The sequence below is a fragment of the Sparus aurata genome, chromosome 17, assembly GCF_900880675.1.
Source record: "Sparus aurata chromosome 17, fSpaAur1.1, whole genome shotgun sequence".
Taxonomy (NCBI): domain Eukaryota; kingdom Metazoa; phylum Chordata; class Actinopteri; order Spariformes; family Sparidae; genus Sparus; species Sparus aurata.
In genome coordinates this window covers 24,116,142-24,134,776 of record NC_044203.1, presented here as the reverse complement: position 1 = coordinate 24,134,776, position 18,635 = coordinate 24,116,142, and the positions used below count along the sequence as shown (strand labels likewise).

The 18,635-nt window shown below is 42.1% G+C and overlaps 1 protein-coding gene across 4 annotated transcripts in view; it reads right to left on the bottom strand.

The window, feature by feature from the left end:
• Positions 1–1,761: 1,761 nt before the first annotated feature.
• Positions 1,762–18,635, bottom strand: part of clcn1b (chloride channel, voltage-sensitive 1b) — a 30,084-nt gene continuing 13,210 nt past the window's right edge. For 3 of the 4 annotated variants that reach the window (XM_030393091.1, XM_030393089.1, XM_030393092.1), the window contains exons 2-23: positions 16,965–17,187; positions 15,096–15,227; positions 14,805–14,933; positions 14,483–14,616; positions 13,987–14,064; positions 10,874–10,952; positions 9,484–9,609; positions 8,358–8,442; positions 7,998–8,099; positions 7,364–7,448; positions 6,824–6,979; positions 6,637–6,706; positions 6,436–6,546; positions 5,779–5,992; positions 5,560–5,693; positions 5,046–5,227; positions 4,878–4,959; positions 4,700–4,782; positions 4,342–4,386; positions 4,125–4,229; positions 3,088–3,174; positions 2,338–2,802 (exon numbers count right to left, since the gene is read on the bottom strand). In XM_030393091.1, the coding sequence (XP_030248951.1) occupies positions 2,338–2,802; positions 3,088–3,174; positions 4,125–4,229; positions 4,342–4,386; positions 4,700–4,782; positions 4,878–4,959; positions 5,046–5,227; positions 5,560–5,693; positions 5,779–5,992; positions 6,436–6,546; positions 6,637–6,706; positions 6,824–6,979; positions 7,364–7,448; positions 7,998–8,099; positions 8,358–8,442; positions 9,484–9,609; positions 10,874–10,952; positions 13,987–14,064; positions 14,483–14,616; positions 14,805–14,933; positions 15,096–15,227; positions 16,965–17,187 (2,907 nt within the window). Of the gene's footprint in view, positions 2,803–3,087; positions 3,175–4,124; positions 4,230–4,341; positions 4,387–4,699; positions 4,783–4,877; positions 4,960–5,045; positions 5,228–5,559; positions 5,694–5,778; positions 5,993–6,435; positions 6,547–6,636; positions 6,707–6,823; positions 6,980–7,363; positions 7,449–7,997; positions 8,100–8,357; positions 8,443–9,483; positions 9,610–10,873; positions 10,953–12,535; positions 12,615–13,986; positions 14,065–14,482; positions 14,617–14,804; positions 14,934–15,095; positions 15,228–16,964; positions 17,188–18,635 lie in introns of all 4 variants that reach the window. The other variant, XM_030393090.1, reaches the window with a different exon arrangement.

Here is an 18,635-nt window from a genome sequence, read left to right as displayed (position 1 = left end):
GTGACATTAAATAATATCCAGGATTAAAGGAAAAGCTCACAAAAATGAAATGTAAGTCCTTATCTACAAAACCTCACGTGTAAAATGTAAAAAAACAACAACAACAACAAAAACATTAAACGCTCCACACAACTCGTTTAGTGTAATCCAAGTCTCTTGAAGCCCCATGGTGTTAAATGTATTTGAATGCTGTTTTGCTGTGAAGCTTTGCAGTGGACTTACAGCGACTTCCTGTTTTATGGTGAATCATCAATGCTGCCTCAGTCACACCATTCAGCAAATACTCAAGTTTTTAATCAGTTTATATCACAAAGCTGTTAAGATTGGCCTGTGGGATGCTGATCGGGTTAAAGCTGTAGGAGGAGTTTGTTTAAATACAACACGTGGACAGAAAAAATCAAAATGGCTGACTTCCTGTTGTTTTGAGGTTGTGGCAAGACAACCTTGTAGATGTAGGTATGATACATTTGTGCACCAGATTCCATGCATGTGCATCAAACTAGCCACAGGGGCTGTCATAAAAAGTATAGAAAAATGCAGTTTCCTGTTGCCACAAGGTGGCGCTATTACTATAACCGAATATTGGCATATCAGCGTCTTTAGGCCAGGACTCTTATCCAACAAGTTTAGGTCAGATTCGACTCTGTACTGTAAAGTTATACAAGTAAAACTTGACTAGTGTTTCCCACACATAGACTTGACTTGGGGGGGGGGGACTGCCCATGTATATCTGGTGACCCATTTGAGCATTTTAAGCTATTTTATTTTCATCCATCTGAGATAATGAGAGCGACCTCGCCTATTTTTATGATGACCTACTTCTGCTGTTGTTTTGTACAAGCTTGTAGGTACACCTGGTTGTTGTGATGTCTTCCTCCAGAATAGGTTCACCTGCTGTGATGACAAGAGAATAATAAGTAAAAAAATTCTGAACGGTGTGTTTTTTGGCGACTTTATACAACTTACTTGACAAAGAAAGCAGAAAACATTGCCGTGAGAGAGAAACAGAAAGGCAAGGCAAGCCATGTGTGTGCTTAGAAGGACAATTAAAGCAACACTATGTTATGTAGGAAAACTCTTAAAACGGTTCTAAAGAAAGATAATTGATTTTTGAGTCTAATTCTCAGGCAGCGAGTAGAGAGTGACTGAATTTTCATTTTTGGGTGAACTTTTTCTTTAAGGCCTCCTTGAGCAACAGATATATGACTTTGGAGGCATATCACATTATATACACTGTAGTTCATAAAAGTCACAGACAAGATTTTATAACTCTTGAAATTCTCATGGCCGCAACTTTTTAAACTTTCATCAGTTGCAAGCTAAACAACAAAAATACAGAATTCATTTTTTTAAGTAGTCTACCAGGAATGCACACTTGCTTGTATTTGATTTGGCACTGAAATGCCTTGTCAGATGATGATGATGCACTGCGGTGAAGCAGCAATGCCAGGTTCAATTTTTTTGCGAGAGGACTCCCGCAGTCCGCTGCATCACTGGAGTCGCTCCACTCAAATGAATGAGATGGCTGCATTTTTTTCTACCAGGGCTGAAGTCTGAACACCGCTTCTTGCAAAACATTGCAATGCTTATTATTAGCAAATGTTAGCATGCCAACATATTGAACAACAACTTTGTGACTATAGCATTTTAACATTTAGTATGCCACTGTGCTGTGCCTCATTACAGCTCCACAGAGCTGCTAAAACGACTGCAGTTTTTCTTCTAATCGTCACCATAGTGTTGTAAATAATTAAAATAAGCTAGTAGACAATTTTAATATTTATTATCTTTAAAAATTACAGACAGGTAATAATGATTTGAATATTTACCATACAGAAAATATATGATAAGATATAAGATAAATTAACTTCAATCAGTAAACTTTAAATGCATGATCTGTTTGACCTCTGGGTCAAATTAATTAAGTCTTCATCGATATATCATTTCATTATCATACAGCTCATTGCTGTCAGTTAATGTTTGATTAAAGGTACTTTGTGAAATTAACAGACATTGATAAATGATGTACAGCTACATTCAACATTTCCGAGATATGGATGGACATTGAACATCAGTGACATGTAGAACGGAACGTGTTTGTTCGTCTGCAGGTCAAAAGACACAGGAAGGCACCTGAGATTCTGAGTGAAAAAGTGAGATTGTCGTAAGAGTAGAAAAAATATCCAGTACTACAAGTTTCAGGAGCTGTGTGTGCACCAACCCGTCCTGCTCGCTGTGAGCTGAACGTCTGCAGGTGACCCTGACTCCTCCGCCCAGACAGCAGCTGTCTCTAGGAGAAAGGAGTGAAATCAAAAAGTCTTTTCTCTTAAACCCCGTCTATATGGGCTCATCTGAGTCCTCACTCTCCCTCTCCTCCTGCAGGGAGGACAGTGTGAGGACAGGGCTGGTGGGTGACACAGGTGAGGCAGAGGGTGAAGGTGAGGTAGGGGAGGAGGTAGAGGGGGACGCTGCCTCCTCTGAAGCACCGTCAGCTCCTTTCGTGGTAGGGGAGCCGCTGCTGGTACTCCCCATGCTGCTGGGGGAGGAGGAATCTGTGTCACACCCGGGAGCTCCTCGGGAAGATGATGCCTTCTCTTGAGAATCCTCCTTGGACTCCTTCCTGACCAGCTCCCCTTCCATCCTGCTCCCCTCCCCCCACAGGTCTCTGTCCCGAGTGGGTGAGGAAGGGGTGGACGAGGGTGGCTGGTGCTTCTTGGCTTTCCTGCTGGCATCTCTGAAGCTGGCCAGAGGGGGACGAAGTCTCACCCCGCTGCGAGTTGAGCCCTCTATAGCTTTCTGTAACTGTTAGAGGAGAGAAAGAGGTTGGAGCAAACACAGCACTGAAACATGTGTTGAAGTGACACGTTGTATCACTGAAAAGAACATCCGGGGAGATGAGTTGTAGGCGGTAAGTGGAATAACCACATGAATTAGAGCGTAAAGCATGATGCACTCTGTGACAGAATGACTGCCCACAACATGAGATCATCGCATCTCGATATCGTGATGCATTAAACCAAGAGGGCTGACTAAAACATGCAGATAAAGAGAAAAATGGACCAAAAAAAAAAGAAAAAGTGACTTTACCTCTTTCAGTGCCACGACGCCCACCAGCTTTCCAATACTGGTGACATAGGCATGACTGAGACCGAGCAGAGAGAACAGAGTGTGGGTCTGAGTAATGAAAGAGAAAGGACAACATCCAGTCAGTGTTAAATGCATTGTGGTGTGACAGTGCTGTGCTTGCATGACTGCACTGATCCTTGAAAAAATTTTTTCTGCACACGTAAAAGAGGAGCTATATGGCTGTTTTACAGCATGAAATTTAAGATTTCAAGCGGACATCCTGACTTTTAGGTCCAATCCCAATACATCCCTTGCTCCTACGTGTACCATTTAGCCCTACGTCTCCGTTTTTGCATTTGGATGTAGTGGCTCCATCAGCCTAGCAATACATCTATCACAATGAGTTTGCTGGTGTCTCAGTAGCTAATTAGTTACCTAGCTAACATTACAGCATTATTGCTGTTTGTGCATGACAGTACCCCTTGGTGCTCAAAATGTAACTGAAGGAAGACTTTATCCAGCTCTCTTTTATAGGCTCCTATAAAATGTAACAAAAGAGAACATAAATAAATAAGTGTAAAAATGTGTGTGAAAAATGTGTGAAAATGTACATTGTCCTGTGTTTTAATGCTTGACCAATGCTTCCTGCCAAGAGTTAGATGAAAAGACTGACCACTCACATGTTTGTATGCTCAATATAAAACTAGTGGCAGGACACAGTAAAATCAAGCGTGCTTTAAAAGTAGAGCCTTCTTATCCTTTTATCATGGGCAACCATGCAATTTATTTGTGCAGCCCCCTGTGCTGTTACTCCCGCTGAGTTAATGGATCCATTCAAATGAACAACAGGGCTGCGTTTATCCATGCAAGTCAGTCTCAATGCAGCGCGAACCTCGTGTGTTATCTTGTTTGTGACAAAAAAGTACAAATACGTCTCCCAACATGTCGAATCGTTCCCTCCACAATCTGCTGCGTGTAAATATGAAATGGTTACTGTGCACGATTTATAACTGCATCATCACGGTGTGTAAATGTCAGCCAGGTGTTGCTGCGGTCACCTTGTGCAGAGATGTCCTTTCCACCAGCTGAAACGGGGAGGGGTCTATACGAATCTGCTCCATATCGACTGGTTTGTCCAGCTCTTCCTCTTCCCAGGCTTTGATCTGCAACAGCCAATCACAAGGCAGAGAGATGGACTCTGAGCATCTAATGTTTTTCTTTGGATGGTTTGTCTCATTATTGGCTGTGTGATGCTGAATCAATAAGATACTGTACCTCCTCTGGGGACATGGTGTCGGTCAGCGGCGGGGCCGTGGTCTCCTAAAGAAAGACGGGAACAGAAAGAGCGAGGGACAGATGGATGGGTAGTCAGTCAGTATGAAAAAGCCATACATGATGATAAGATGACCCCTGGTGGTTTAATGTCATCACCCACTGCAAAACATGTCAACTCCTTCATGTATGCATCATGTCCTGCCCACCCCATCGCATTAGTGAAGTTGGCTCGAGCTGCCATGTTGGAGTGATGCCCCTGCCTGAGCTGTCACTGCCTCGCTCGACAGCAGATCAGTGATGCGCTCTGAGCTTTAGGGGTCAAAATGATAAGCATGCAAGGTTGATCTTAGCGGCGTACCTGAGTGTCAGTCTGGCCTGACGACGACGTGGAGGAGAAGAGTCTCTGAAGGGTCCTCCTGACAGACGGCAGCTTGCGCTTGTCTGAGGACGAGATATGGCAACACATGTAAGAGGAGAGAGGATGCGACACTTGACGGGTGGACTTGTCTTTATGCGCTGAGGAAATGTCATGTTACCGGAGCCTGTGTGGTTGGTGGAGGGCTCCTGAGGTTTAGGGGACGGCATCGGGCCGTTACATTCTTCCTGCACTGGAGCAGTCTGCAGGAACAACATGGTTGGTAACTGCATCATACCTTTTTCAAGCTAACCTACTTCCTGTGAGTACATCTATGTTTTCTTTTCACCTTGTCTGCACCCTCCTCTCCGCCCTCCTCGTCCACGAAGCTGAAGGACTCCCAGCTGACTTTGGAGCCCTGGCCTGGTGAGCTCTGACCTCGTTCAAAGACTCGCCTCTCTGGTGAGAGCCACCAGTCAAAGACGGCTTGAAGCTCCGTCCTCTCAATAGAGCCCAGAAGAATCATGGACTCTGAAGAGAGAAGTGTTATAGGAAGAGTTCAAACAATTTGGAAAATATCTGCTTTCTTGAGGTAGAGGAGAAGATCGACACCACTCTCATGTTGATACATTAACTATGAAGCTACAGACAGCAGGGTGCTGGCTTGGTCCGGCACTTCTCTCGACTCTTGCATTGTTGATCTGACTCTCTCGTAGGCAAATACATTACCTTTTGGACACAGCTAAGCTCGCTGTGACCTCTGTTTTCAGTCCTTTTACTAAGCTAACATAACTTTCTCCTGGCTGTAGCTTCAATTACTGAACAGACATAAAGGAGGAAGCAATATCAGTAAGTCACCCAACCTTTAGAGTCGACCAGCGGGATGGTTTTCAGCGTTGTGTTCTCCAGCAAATGGTTCAGTTCCCGATAGGTGGAATGAGAAGACAGGAACTTCACTCTGCGCACCATGATGTCCTCCACAAAGATGTTATATTTGCTGAGGATACAGAGATAGAACAATAAATATTTGTCTCTTAGCTGTATGGAAAACATAAACACAAAGAATAAGGGTTTCACTTTACCTGATGTGCCCGAGGGCCAGCTCAGGCAGGTAGGGCAGCTTCTTCACCTGGATGATGGAGTCGTAGAGAGAAGGCTGCAGACCCTGGGCCACCATGTTCGCAAGGATGACCGCCACCATCATGGGCAGGATGTGGGAGATTTGACCGGTCAGCTCGAAGCAGATTACTGCAGTGGAAACGGTATGTGTGACGGCTCCCGTCATCGCCGCCGCACCTGGTGGAAAGCAGATGGTTGGGGTAAAGCGTTATTCTTCCATCTGATTCCTCTGAAAAGATAGGCAGAAGTCACAATGTAAAGTATTTAAATAGTAATAGTATTAAAGATTCAAAAAGTATTCAAATGTACACATCAAGCCAAGAGTTTTTAAAAAGGTTTAATTTGAGAAAACTGAAATGTTTTGGGTAATTACACTGTTTCCAGCCACCAAGTCAAGTGATAATGGTGAAATTAATCCTAAACTGCTGCTGGATTAACATATTTGAACTGTAGGAAGAGCAGTTTAAATGTCAGGATGGACAGAAGTCTAGCAAAAAAAAATAAGCACTTTAAAAGTCATTCATTTAAGGCGTTACTTCAGTTTTCTCAAATCTACAAGCCTTCAATAAGTCTCCAGGTCAATGGGATCCTGAGTTCAGATCTAAGATTAAGAGACTGACCAATGACAGCGTAACCTCCCGGCAGGATGCGGTAGACTATCCCATCAAACAGGATTCCATTTGGGAAAAGAGTGGCCATGATCTCTCCTACGAGGCGACCAAAAGCAGCTCCTTGAGGACAGAGATAAGACGTGCTGGTAAAGACAAATTGAACTGAAGCTCAGCAGGAGATACTGCGCTCGCATTACAAAATCCTCTTACCTAATATGAACACTGGCATAAAGGCACCCGAGGGGATGGGCATCGTGGTGGAAACTGCTGACATCCAGAACTGCAGCACAAAAACAGGACCAAGGTAGAATCGAGACCAATCCTAGAGGTTTTTTTTTTCCATGTCTCACATATATTTAAAGGAACACTAGCTGCACACAGCAGGGGGGAGAGGTACCTTCATGATGCAGAAGAGGACGAGGACGACAAAAACGCTGACATGTGGATGGAGCCATGCGGATGAGCGACCCAGGCCAGGCGGAGGAGGATATCCTGAGATTTTGGTCCAGGTGAAATTATCAAACAGGGAGTTGATGCACTCCCTGGGCATCAGCTGCCAGAGGAGACAAACACACGTAAACTGGTTAACTTGATTCTTTTTCAACAATGCAGCTGTGTGCACATCACGTCCTACGGTAAGGCCAGGAGCAGGTAATTATATTAAATTATTCAATCATTACATTGTCAGACTCATAATGGACGATAAAAAAAAATCTGAAAACATCATCATATTTTCACAAGTTCCTGTGAAAACCTGCCAACTACCCAGGTTATAATGCAACTCTCCCACAGTTCAGGCAGAGATTCAAGTGCGATTTGCTAGTTGACTAGACCACTTGATCTACATCCACCTGGCCTAGTTTTTCAAAGATATCATAAATATTGATGTAAACACATTAAAAAGAATTCAAAGTGTGTGAGATTGATTCAGTCTCACCTCTCCAGCCATAAACTGTCCAAATCCAGGAGGAAACGTGAAGGTGGCGATGATAAACGTCACTGCACCTGGATAGATTAATCGACTGGGTGTACATAAACAAACAAACAAACAAACAAACAATCACACGCACATTCAGTCATTAACAAGAAGCATGGTGTATTCTCAGAAACACCCAACAGGCAGAATAAGTGATGCTTGTAACAGAAATAACATTGTGAGCGTGAGTGTGTACCACCACTGATTGTACAGCTCTCCTGGTGCTGCTGCTCGACGCTCTCTAATGGTGGAGACTAATGTTCCCTGACTGCTGAGTCTCAGAGGATAAGTGAATCTCCACATTGAGTGAATAACTGGCTGAATGGTTGTTAAGGCTTTGCTGCTGTCCCGGCCAGTGTTGTGAGACTGATGAGTTCAGAGGGTGGAGCTGAGATACATTAAGAAGAATTGGCTTTGAATGCGCAAATGGTTTGAGTTCCTTGGAACAATGTCTGCTACCAGAATCACTGTAGTTTTAGAGCCGAGGGGTCCATTAATCCACAGCAGCAGGGAATGCACGGTTTGTGCGTGTGTGTGTGTGTGTGTGTGTGTGTGTGTGTGTGTGTGTGTGTGTGTTTGTCTGTTGGGATCTCACTGTTTGGTTAGGAAGCGTGTGAGCGCTGTCGGTCTTCTCATGAAAAGAACCACCTGTCTGTTCAGGTAGACGAAGAACGCCCCCAGGAAGCCACACGAGATCCTTAAACATAAGAAAAAACTTGTTCTTACTGCTCTCACTGCATCACACACACAGGTAGGACTATTTCTACATGCTGCTATAAGTCACATTTTCAATGCAGAACAATCACTTTGTCTGGCTTAGATTAGTGCTTTTACTTAGGTAAGAACTGAATATTTCCCACTGCCCTACTGTCAATAGCAAACCAAAAGCTGATGCAAAAAATGCAAACATTATCACTGCACACACACATACACACATATTCATAAACATCTTCACCCTATTATTGCGAATGCAGGCAGCTCCTGCAGGTCAAAAGGGAAATCCATCCGGAAGTTAGTTTTGAAGAGAGCTGTGATTGTGACTGAGAGAAAAAGAAAAGTAACAAAGAAAATCATAAACTTCAAACAAACATTAATCTCAGTCCCTCATTCTTTCGTTGCTCAATATCTTGAGTTTTAGGTGAACATCAAATAATGGACTTAAAATAATATAGATAATAGAGTACTGGAAGAGGGAACACAGCCTTTCGTCATGAATAAAAGGGTCTATTCATTACAAAAATAACAAAATTACAAAACAGCAGGTTGTATATATTTCAAATATGTTTTGTAGGACTCTGAACCTAAAAAATGTATTTTCTTTTTTTTGGCCACACTGGTGCTTATCCAACAGACACAGAGAAACATTATTATCCTACTGGAGTAAGTACATGTCCACCTGATGGAATTAAACCCAACATTAACTCTCCTTTTAGCTCTGTTTTTGTTCCCCACCACCTCCTGAGGGAAATATGTAGTTCTTTAGTTGCTTACTGCTACATCATGTTCACCAGCTAATCTCTAAATGTCCCCATCTGTAGTGTACAGTGAGTTTATCGGCGCTTTTGCAGCTGCTTCCTGTGTCTGAAAACAAATTTTTTGGGGGGAAGATAGAAACTGTAAGAACTTAACATTTGACAACTGACCTTTGTTGTAAGATATTTTGGAAGATGATTATTAGACTTCCGACTTTGAGTTGTAGCTCATTTATAAAACGTAATATTTGGAGATTATGATAAACTGCAAGAACTGACACCGTAAAGGGAATACATGCCGCAGTGATGTTAATGCAAGTTTTGAATATTTCATTCCTTGGTGCTGGTAGATTGTGAAAATACTGTAGGTGATGACTTGAAACATTTCTGGTTTATCTAAAGAAGCAAATATTACTTAGCGGTCATATTCAGCTACTTTCAATTAAATGCCAACTCAGCAGTCTTTTACAACAGTGTGTGTGTGTGTGTGTGTGTGTGTGTGTGTGTGTGTGTGTGTGTGTGTGTGTGTGTGTGTGTGTGTGTGTCCATGTGTGTGTGTGGGTGTGAGAGAGAGAGAGACAGTGTGTGTCTGTGTGTTCTGCTCCTCACCAGCATCCTTGTTCCAAACAGAGAGCACCCTGAATATGAAGGCGCTGAACGTGGCGGCAAAATATCCCCGCCAGTAATTCCTCACCGCAAAGTAGGTAGACGTGACCTCAATACTGAACAACACCCCTGGTGGTGGTGGAGAGAGAGAGGGGGAGAGAGGAGAAGGACAGAGGGAGAAAAGGGATTAAAGAGGAGAGGAAAAATGAGGATGGATGGTGTGAGATATGAGAGGAGGAGAAGGAGGAGGAGGAGAGGAGAGTTTGAGAAAGATGACAGAGAGAGAGAGAGAGAGAGAGAGAGAGAGAGAGACAGAGAGGGAGAGGAGACAGAAATTAGTTAAATAAGCAGAATGAGTCCAAAAACACTTGAAGCTGAGGGTGTAATTATACACAACAGGAGAACTACAGGGAGTGAATATACACACACTATAATTCAACCAAACACGCACCCACACACCGACACACACTGACACACACACACACACACACACACACACACACACACACCGACACCGACACACACACACACACACACACACACACACAGGCGTAATCAGCATGTGAAGCAATAAAATAAACACCAGAGCCATCAGACACATTATTCTGAACAAGATGAAAACTGCTGAACAGAAGACAGGGATGCTATAAACAATATGTAAGGACCCAGAATGTATTTGTTTTCTTTTTTATGGTGATTTAAAAACTGAGCTGTAAATGTTTTGAGCTTGTGCACGTCGAGGGATGTTATGTAGATGCACACTGATGGATATTGATTATAGTTGCAACTAACATGTATTTTAAAGCTGCTGTAAGGATTCGTTCTGCGGTCCTGCTCTCTGTATGTTCATGAGCAGACAGGACCACATCTTTATAGAAATCTCTGTCCTGATTGGATAAAGAGGACAGGGATACAACAAAATGAATTTTCTCTTGTACTGCATGAGCAGGTGGAGAAGAGACATGGGTTGATGACCAAACACAATGTAACACTGAATCTAGAGCTATTTAACACTAATAAAAATAAAGGTTTATCACATACAGCAGCTTTGATTATTAACATGAGCTAAAAATGAAAGTTGACCTTCAAAAAGTTCTTGTTTGTCTGACTGTCAACCAAGGGGTTAAAAGGTGTTTGTCTTAACAATATTATAATAATATTGTTCATAAAATTCCAGGAGGGGTTGGGCTTTATTCTTACATTAAGCAGTTGCGCAATATCTTTGGCCTAACAAAATACAGACTCAAATAAGAAGCATGAATAGTTTTCTGAACTCTGTGCTCCTGATACATTTCATCTGGAACTTAAAGACATAGTACAGTGTGTAAAGAGCAGAGGGATGTTGTGTGCAGTAGTTTTGATTGTAAGAGGCAGTGTGCAAGTCGTACAGTACCTCCTAATGGAGTGCCGAAACAGCATCCCACCCCCACAGCACAGCCAACAGTCAGAATATCTGTGTAACCATAAGGGTTCTACTGACACAGAAAACAGAGAGGGAGAGGAAAAAACCAAGAGGGAAATAAAGGGATGAGAGAGCCAACGAGGGATGAAAGGCAAGAGATGATGAAGGGGGAAAACGAAGGTGACGAGGAACAAGGGCGTAGACAGAGAGACAGGAGAGTGAGTTGGAGGAAGAGAGAATAAAAGATCAAGGTGGAGAGGACATAATGGGGAACCACGGGGGGAGAATTGACAGAGAGAAGCAAAATGGAATAAAGTGAATAAATAATGTTCACTAAAGTATGGTAAAAGAAAAAAAAGTGATAAAGAAGGAAGGAAAAATCAAATCACGAGCAGAGGAAGCACATGCTAATGACAGTAATCAGACTTAGTGGAAGCTATTAAGCAATCAGGAAACAAAGTGGTCACATTGTCCAAAGAGACAAATCCCGTGCAGCTGATTGCAGATAAAAAATCAGACATAAAATAATGACCTTGAATTATTCATGACCTTGAATTATGAGGTCTGATGTAAGAGTCTTTTATGATCTCTGTTGCATTATTTTTATCAAAAGAATATACTTTTTTTTAATCTGTTGCCTATTAAAAAGAGGGTTGTGGTGCTTAAAACTTTGAAGCTCACGACTTGACAGCAGAAAGAACCGTTTAATTCAAATTACTGTTGGTGATAAGGTAAGAAGGAGGTAAGAATTAAAAGTTTTTTGAAATACATGTATTTGTTTTCCTGTCAGGGTTAGATAAGAAGATTGATATTCTAATGTCTGTACACAGGATATGAAACTATAGCCAGGAGTATATTGGCTTAGCTTAGCATAAAATTTGGAAGCAGAGGGAAAAATATAAAAATAAAAATATTCACATGCACTTCTAAAGCTCATGAATTTGATTGGAAGTACAGAAAAGTCTCCTGTTCATTCATACATTGTTCATTTCTCTTTTTGTGTACAGATAAGTAGTAATTAATTGACAAGTGAAAGCAGATACAAATCATGTCAGTCTCTTTTGAAATTAGCTGACTTGATTCTATTGTATTGATAACAGACTTTATTTAGATGTAACTGCCAGCGATGGTGCCTCTGCAACCAAGTTTCCTGCAGTTGACATTTTGTGGTTCTTTTAATATTTTTTCTATTTTGTTCTGACATAAACAGTTTTTGCCCCAAGAATGCACATAATACAGTTTGACAACAATATGATATCAAAACAGCACATTAATGAGAGAGCTTGAGAGGTGCTGATAGGTGGATTTTTAGTCCTGATGCAAAGGTAAGCTAATTCCCTGCTGGCTGTATTTAGCATAGACACAAGAGTTGTATCAATCTTCTCATCTCCCTCTTAGAAGGAAAGTGTATGAGTGTTATTTCCCCAAATATTGAACTGTTCCTTTAAAGTCAAACTTTACAATTCCAGGCTAAACTGCTTAATTTATGACAGGTTAATCTGTATATTTAAACATGCAGTTTTATTCATCACTTCTGATGCAGAGCACTGGTCTGAGGTCAGATTTAACGTCCATGTGTTGCTGATGTTATTTCAGGACGAAGCTGACCGCAGACCTGTGCCTGAGTGAGTTGGGGAAAAGAGCAGAACTTGCCTCCCACGGGGGCAGCGAAACAGGTGGCCACTCCCACGGCACACGCACACACCAACAGGTCCTGGTTATGGGTGTCATTCTGAGGTTAAGGGTCAAGGGTGGAGATGGACAAGGAGCGAGGGAGGGAGAAAGAGGGAGGAGCGGGGACACAAATGAGCAGCGATGAATGAGAACGCCATGGGGAGGTGGAGATAGAGAGAGCAGGGGAAGAGGGAGACAGAGAGATGGGAGGTCACTGTTAATACACATGCCAGACATTACCATCACACTATTAATACAGTGAGACACAAACACAGACGAGGTGCGAGTGGGTGAGCCAAAACAAAGACTAGGGAAGGGAGGGCAGGGCGTGGGCTGGGTGGGAGAGAGACAGATGGGAGACAACAACAGTTACAGGGTTCCCACTTTCATCAAATTCAAGCACCTTTCAATGAATGTCAAGGACTCAAAAAGTGCATGTTTGTAATTTAAAATCGTCTTGATGGTGAAATAATTTAAAAAGCGTTGATCAAACACAAGAATTTAAGTCAAAAGACATGCTAGCAGGTACAATGGTCCGTCTCTAGAAGATTTTACAGTATTTTGGCATTATGGCTGTCGCTGTGTGTGTGTTTTTTGGAGCCAGAAGTTACTTTATTTGTACGAGATGGTGGAACTGAAATGGATATGCATTGCTTCACCTCCATCCTAATTGAAATGTTTATTTATTTTACAATAAATGGGGCAATAATTTACAAATGAACATATTGCTGCATTGGAGAAGACTTGAAACTAATGGTTAATTCCATAAACTCATGAGGAAAGTGTTTACTGAGGTAATGAACCAAGCAAGAAGTAGGGTCATTTTCTCATAGGCTTACATACAATGAGACTTCTTTTTGCAACCAGTGGAGTTGCCCCAGGCTGGATAATTTGAAAGAATGCAGGTTTAATCGCATTGGCTTCACTTCTCAGACGGGTCTGAGAAGTGGAGTCAATGCAGAGCAATGTCGACTATTGGATAAAGGCTTTGACCGCAACGTTTGATCAACCGTACAGATGCAGTGCAGCGGAGGCTCATGGGAATTTCATCAGTTATTTCCAAAGCATTGTACAAAGTTTAAATTTAAACCTGATAATGGTGCTAGATGATAAAGTCAGTGGATCACCATCCAACAGTTGCTGATTTATCTCTCACCATCAAAGTGGTGGACCAACCAACAGACAGACATTGCTATTCCTTGAGACTTGAGACTAGCATGGCTAAAATCAAGACAATTGATTCTATTCAAATTTAAAGCTAAAGATTTTTGAGTCTGTGGGAATCCTGTAATAATAATAACAACAATGACAAAAAGGAGGTTACAATGGAAAAACTGCATTCCACAACTTCATTAGTGCATTGACTGTAATCAGCAAGGACACAAGGCTTCTGGGTATCTTAGGCTGTTTTGGTCAGGGCCTTGGCTTACCTCATAGACTCCAGAGAAGATGGACATGAATCGACTCAGCACAGCAGCACAGATACTGGCAATGTGGACGAACGGACCCTGGAGGTGACGGGAGGAAATCACTGACACAGATGAGCGACATGTAATGTTATCTAAAGAGACACTGTATACTGTCTGTAAAACAGGGAGTCTAAACTAGGACATGTTGTATCAGAACAGATATATCACTGTGTAATTGCTGGATGTGACAGTTGCCCCGCTAATGTAATGGGGAAAATGAATGCACTCCTTCACTGAGGACTTGAATAATTTGCTTCAATCCCGTGAGAGGAGGGAAAGAGGAAAAATATGACAGAAGATGATTTATTATCCTCTGAGCTTGGAGAAAATGCAGATAGAGAAGTGGAGAGCTAACAAAAAGAGAGAAAGGAGGATGATAACAGTGATGCTGGATCAATAGTAGTAGATACACAGAAAAACAGATCGGGAAAAGATGAAAAAAGGGGTGTTTGCTTACTTCTTTGCCCACTGGCATCCCACTGCCCAGGCCAGCAGTCAGCCCGACGACTTTAGCTACAAAGGCTTTGAGGGTCAGATATTCCTTCAGCACTACACCCCTCAGGATAGTTTTCAGCTCGGGAATACCAGAGCCTGTAGAAAAAACAGAGGAGAGAAGGAGAACTAAAGAAGACATCTAAGTGGAAGGATTGTGAGTGCAATAAATAAAGAAACAGCGGTGCTGCCATCCTACAACCAGAAAGCAGAAAATTGTGGTACAACCAATAAAAAACAGGTGCTGAGAGTGAATAACAGAGGCTGACAGGTGATGGAGAGCTTACCGATGGCCTGTGGGGAAACCAGGTGACAGAAGAGGGAGGCGAACATGACAAGGATCATGGGATAGGTAACCCAGGCGAGGTACTGGAGCGGCACGTTGCCCTTAAGCTCCCCATGTATCCACTTATAGGCTGAAAGAGGGAGAAAAGACAGAAAAAGAGAAGAGAGGTCAGAAAAAGTGCAGTACACACAGGGGTATAAACTGAGTAATTACAGACGGCAGTAACCAGAATACTCTGTTATCAAAGTGCAGATCTTAGAGTCATAATCTCTTTGACCTTGGCCCATGTTACCTTGCAGGCTCTTGGCACTGGCGTAGTCCATACTCCAGCTGACCAGAGCCATAGTCAGTCCCAGAAGAACCAGGAATATCCAGTCCTCCCCCATCTTGGTCACTATGTACCGCCGCACACGGGCCAAACAATCTGGGACAGGGATGTACAATTCATGATTCATCTCGTGTCCATTTATCTCTTGATTTAACTTCTGACAGTTTGTTATCACAATGCCTGAGAGGGAATCATGCAGTTTAGTTATGGACTCAGTGATGTTGCTTTAACTCATCACAGACATACAACAAAGAATGATCTGAATGGTTTGTGGGGTTTTTTGCATTTACAATTGAATGTATGTGCATTCGCTGGAAAAACATACTCACTCACTTATTCACTGGCAGTGGAGAGATGAAAGTGTTTAAATGATTCGCTGCAGTAAAAGATGCCTCCCAGTGTAATAATACTCTGACTTCAAAATTGTGCTTGAAGAGGTTTTAGGGATCCATATCCATAAAGTTTCTGACATTTAAAAAAACAGAGTGACAAAATTTGACGCAACACAGGCTGAGATAAACTGACTTTAAATCTATAATCTCTATAATAACACAGCTCAATGCGTCTTTTGTCAGAATTCCTTTGCTCAAAGTAGCCTTCCAAACCTTTCCCACCCAGTTTATAATACAGATAATGCTATCTTTTGAAAGTTTATAGACTAGAAGCTGATGATTTTGATATTGAACAGGAACATTGAATAGGTAGCAAAATTACTGGTGATATCAGTTGAACGATTTTCGGACACTTGACAAACCTCCAGCAGAACAACAGGCATCACCTAACTACTGAAACGTGTTCACGGTGTGAGCAACAGAACAGCATGAACACTCCACAATACACAATGTCCTCAACAATTACCAGACTGTTGAATCTACCCCTATCTGACACAATGTGTTCACAATATTAATTTATCAACTGCAACTGATCACTCTAAAGACTGGCCCATTTTCCAGAAAGTTAATTTAATTAATACATTAATGCAGATAATGGATTACGCAAAGTTTTACTGTTGATAATCCAGGCAGGGTTGTAATCACTATTGAGAAACTGAGGTTAGTAATGGAGGAAGTACTCAGATCTACTTGGTAAAAGAAGCAATAACACACTGCAAAAAAATGTAATAAATAGAAGAGTTCCACATTTAAAATGTTCTGTCAGTGATGTAACGCAGATTGTAACACAGAAAATACAAGCTGCTTGAATGATGACTAAAATATGAATAATATAACATATTTTTGATGGGGTATATTAGAGGACCCCTGACCTCAAATGGCCGGTCCAGGCTTCCTCGTGTTCTGTGTGGCAGCCTAATTAAACTATAGCAGTGAATCATGTTTTATGAGCTCATCGTGTTGCATGTTAAATCATAATGTGCAAAGTAACCGGTAACTGAAGCCATCAGATAAATGCTGCTCTCTCCGGAATGTGGTGTGATGAAAAAATAAAAAAACAAGTGAAGCTCCAGCAGCTAAGCAGTAAAGGTGTGTTATTCAATTTCACCTCTGTTTCCTGGATATCAACAGGGGTTGGGGTTGTAGCTGTATACAGGTTTTAAGGTTTAATATGGTATAAAAATCGAGGGTTATAATAACGTATACATTTTCTTATCTATTGTATTAAATTCTGTTGTATTATTATTACTTAAAACATATATATTTCAAGTTTATTAAATGTTTAAGTTTCAAATGACAAAACATTTGTTGAACCAAAAACCTGTTGATAATAATCATAGTCATTGTGTAATATCATATACTGTATACTGCAAATCCATGATATATAATTGCTTTTATAAAGCAGTTGGATGTGGTGTGTTTAACTCGAATAAATGCTCACCTTGGCATTTGGAGTAGGGACGAGGCTTCTTGGTGGAAGATGCGTGACTGTGATGCGTCTCCAAGGTCATAGGGTGATGTTGGTGATGTCGCCGGCCAAGCCCTCTTCGGCCGGTGGCTGCGGTGTTGTCCCCTGCCTGTCTCCTCCATTGTCTCTCTGTCAGCAAACGTGCAGCCTCCCGTCGGGCGAAGTTTCCCAGCTGCTCCCTGTACTCCCCGTACAGCTGTAATGGAGGGGAAACACTGATAATAATACTAATAATTTTTAAAAAGCGATAGAAACCATGTGTTTGTTAGGATCGTAGAGAAGGAAAACAAGATGCAAAGGAGGTGGAGGAGGAGGGATAAGAAGAGAGGGAAGAGAGGGAGAAATGCCTCTGACAACTGAGACTTGAGGGAAGGATAAAACTAGATCCAGCGCGAAGAGTCTTGAGATAACGAGAAAGAGATGGGGAATGTGCGGCGTGTGTGTAAGGGATACACACCAACCTGAATACCCTGGGCGACATAAATAGACAAAACGGGCATAGAGATCGGAAAAACCCCTCCCTGAGAGGAGGCAGGAGCTGGAGAGGTGCCAGAGGAACAGATCCTGGAAGAGAGGACATTCCACATCTTCCCCTTCCGACTGTGTGTGCACTTTGCACCTACAACTGCACACACACTCACTTGGTCCGAAAACACGACACCCTGTAATCCACTGTGATCAGTTTGCAGCACAGCACACTCGTTAAAACCATAGAAGCTTTAAAATACTGCAGATCCAGGTGCAGCCATGATGTGCAACTGAAACCTGCAGATCACATGCATCCTACTGCACAGCAAAGCAAGAGGCTAAATCATAAGGAGGGCTGACTGCCACACATTTCTGTCTCATGTTCACACAGGAAAAGAGAGCTGACACATCCAAGCATGAGGCCCGGGACCAGAACGATTGCATAGCAAAATGCTCACAACCGCATGCAGCAATACCAAAAAAACAAGAAAATGTTTAAACAATCACGGAATGACGCAGACAAGTTGGTGTAATCTCAGTCTGGTCAGATTCTCCTCAGTTTATGTGCACAAAAACTGCTTTACACAACCGGCCCACTGTTACACATGAGTCACTACAACCACATGACAAAGTGACTGATTTAGAAGCTTATAATTAATACATGAATACACCACATAGCAGGTGGCCAGCAGTTACACTGTTACAGGCTCTTGAGAACTTTGATGCCTCTAAATCACATCGCAAAGTTATTTTAAACCTCACTAAACACTATAACCACAAACTGTTTTTCAGAACAGTGCTGCGCCACTAACAGCTTTCATGGGCACAAGTGTTTGTTACATCATCTTTGTACTTACGCTGGACATTCAAAACTTGAACTAACAGCAGACTACTGACCAACGACTATACTCAGTTTGAATCAAATGGCATTATACAAAGATGTTTCCTTCCATTTATTTGTTTTAGCTTGGTTTGCTGCCAGAATAAAGGGGCATGCTGCTATGGGCAAGACAATGATAAATTTGCAGTTATTTTTCAAGAGAGAAAATGTACTTGCCATTAGATGAGTCGTCCAGATGTTTTGAATGTCATCCTCTGGTTATTCTTCACGAGTTAAGCAAATTATTTGCAAAAGGTGTTAGACAAAAATCCAATGCGCTATCTTTGCTTCTGCTG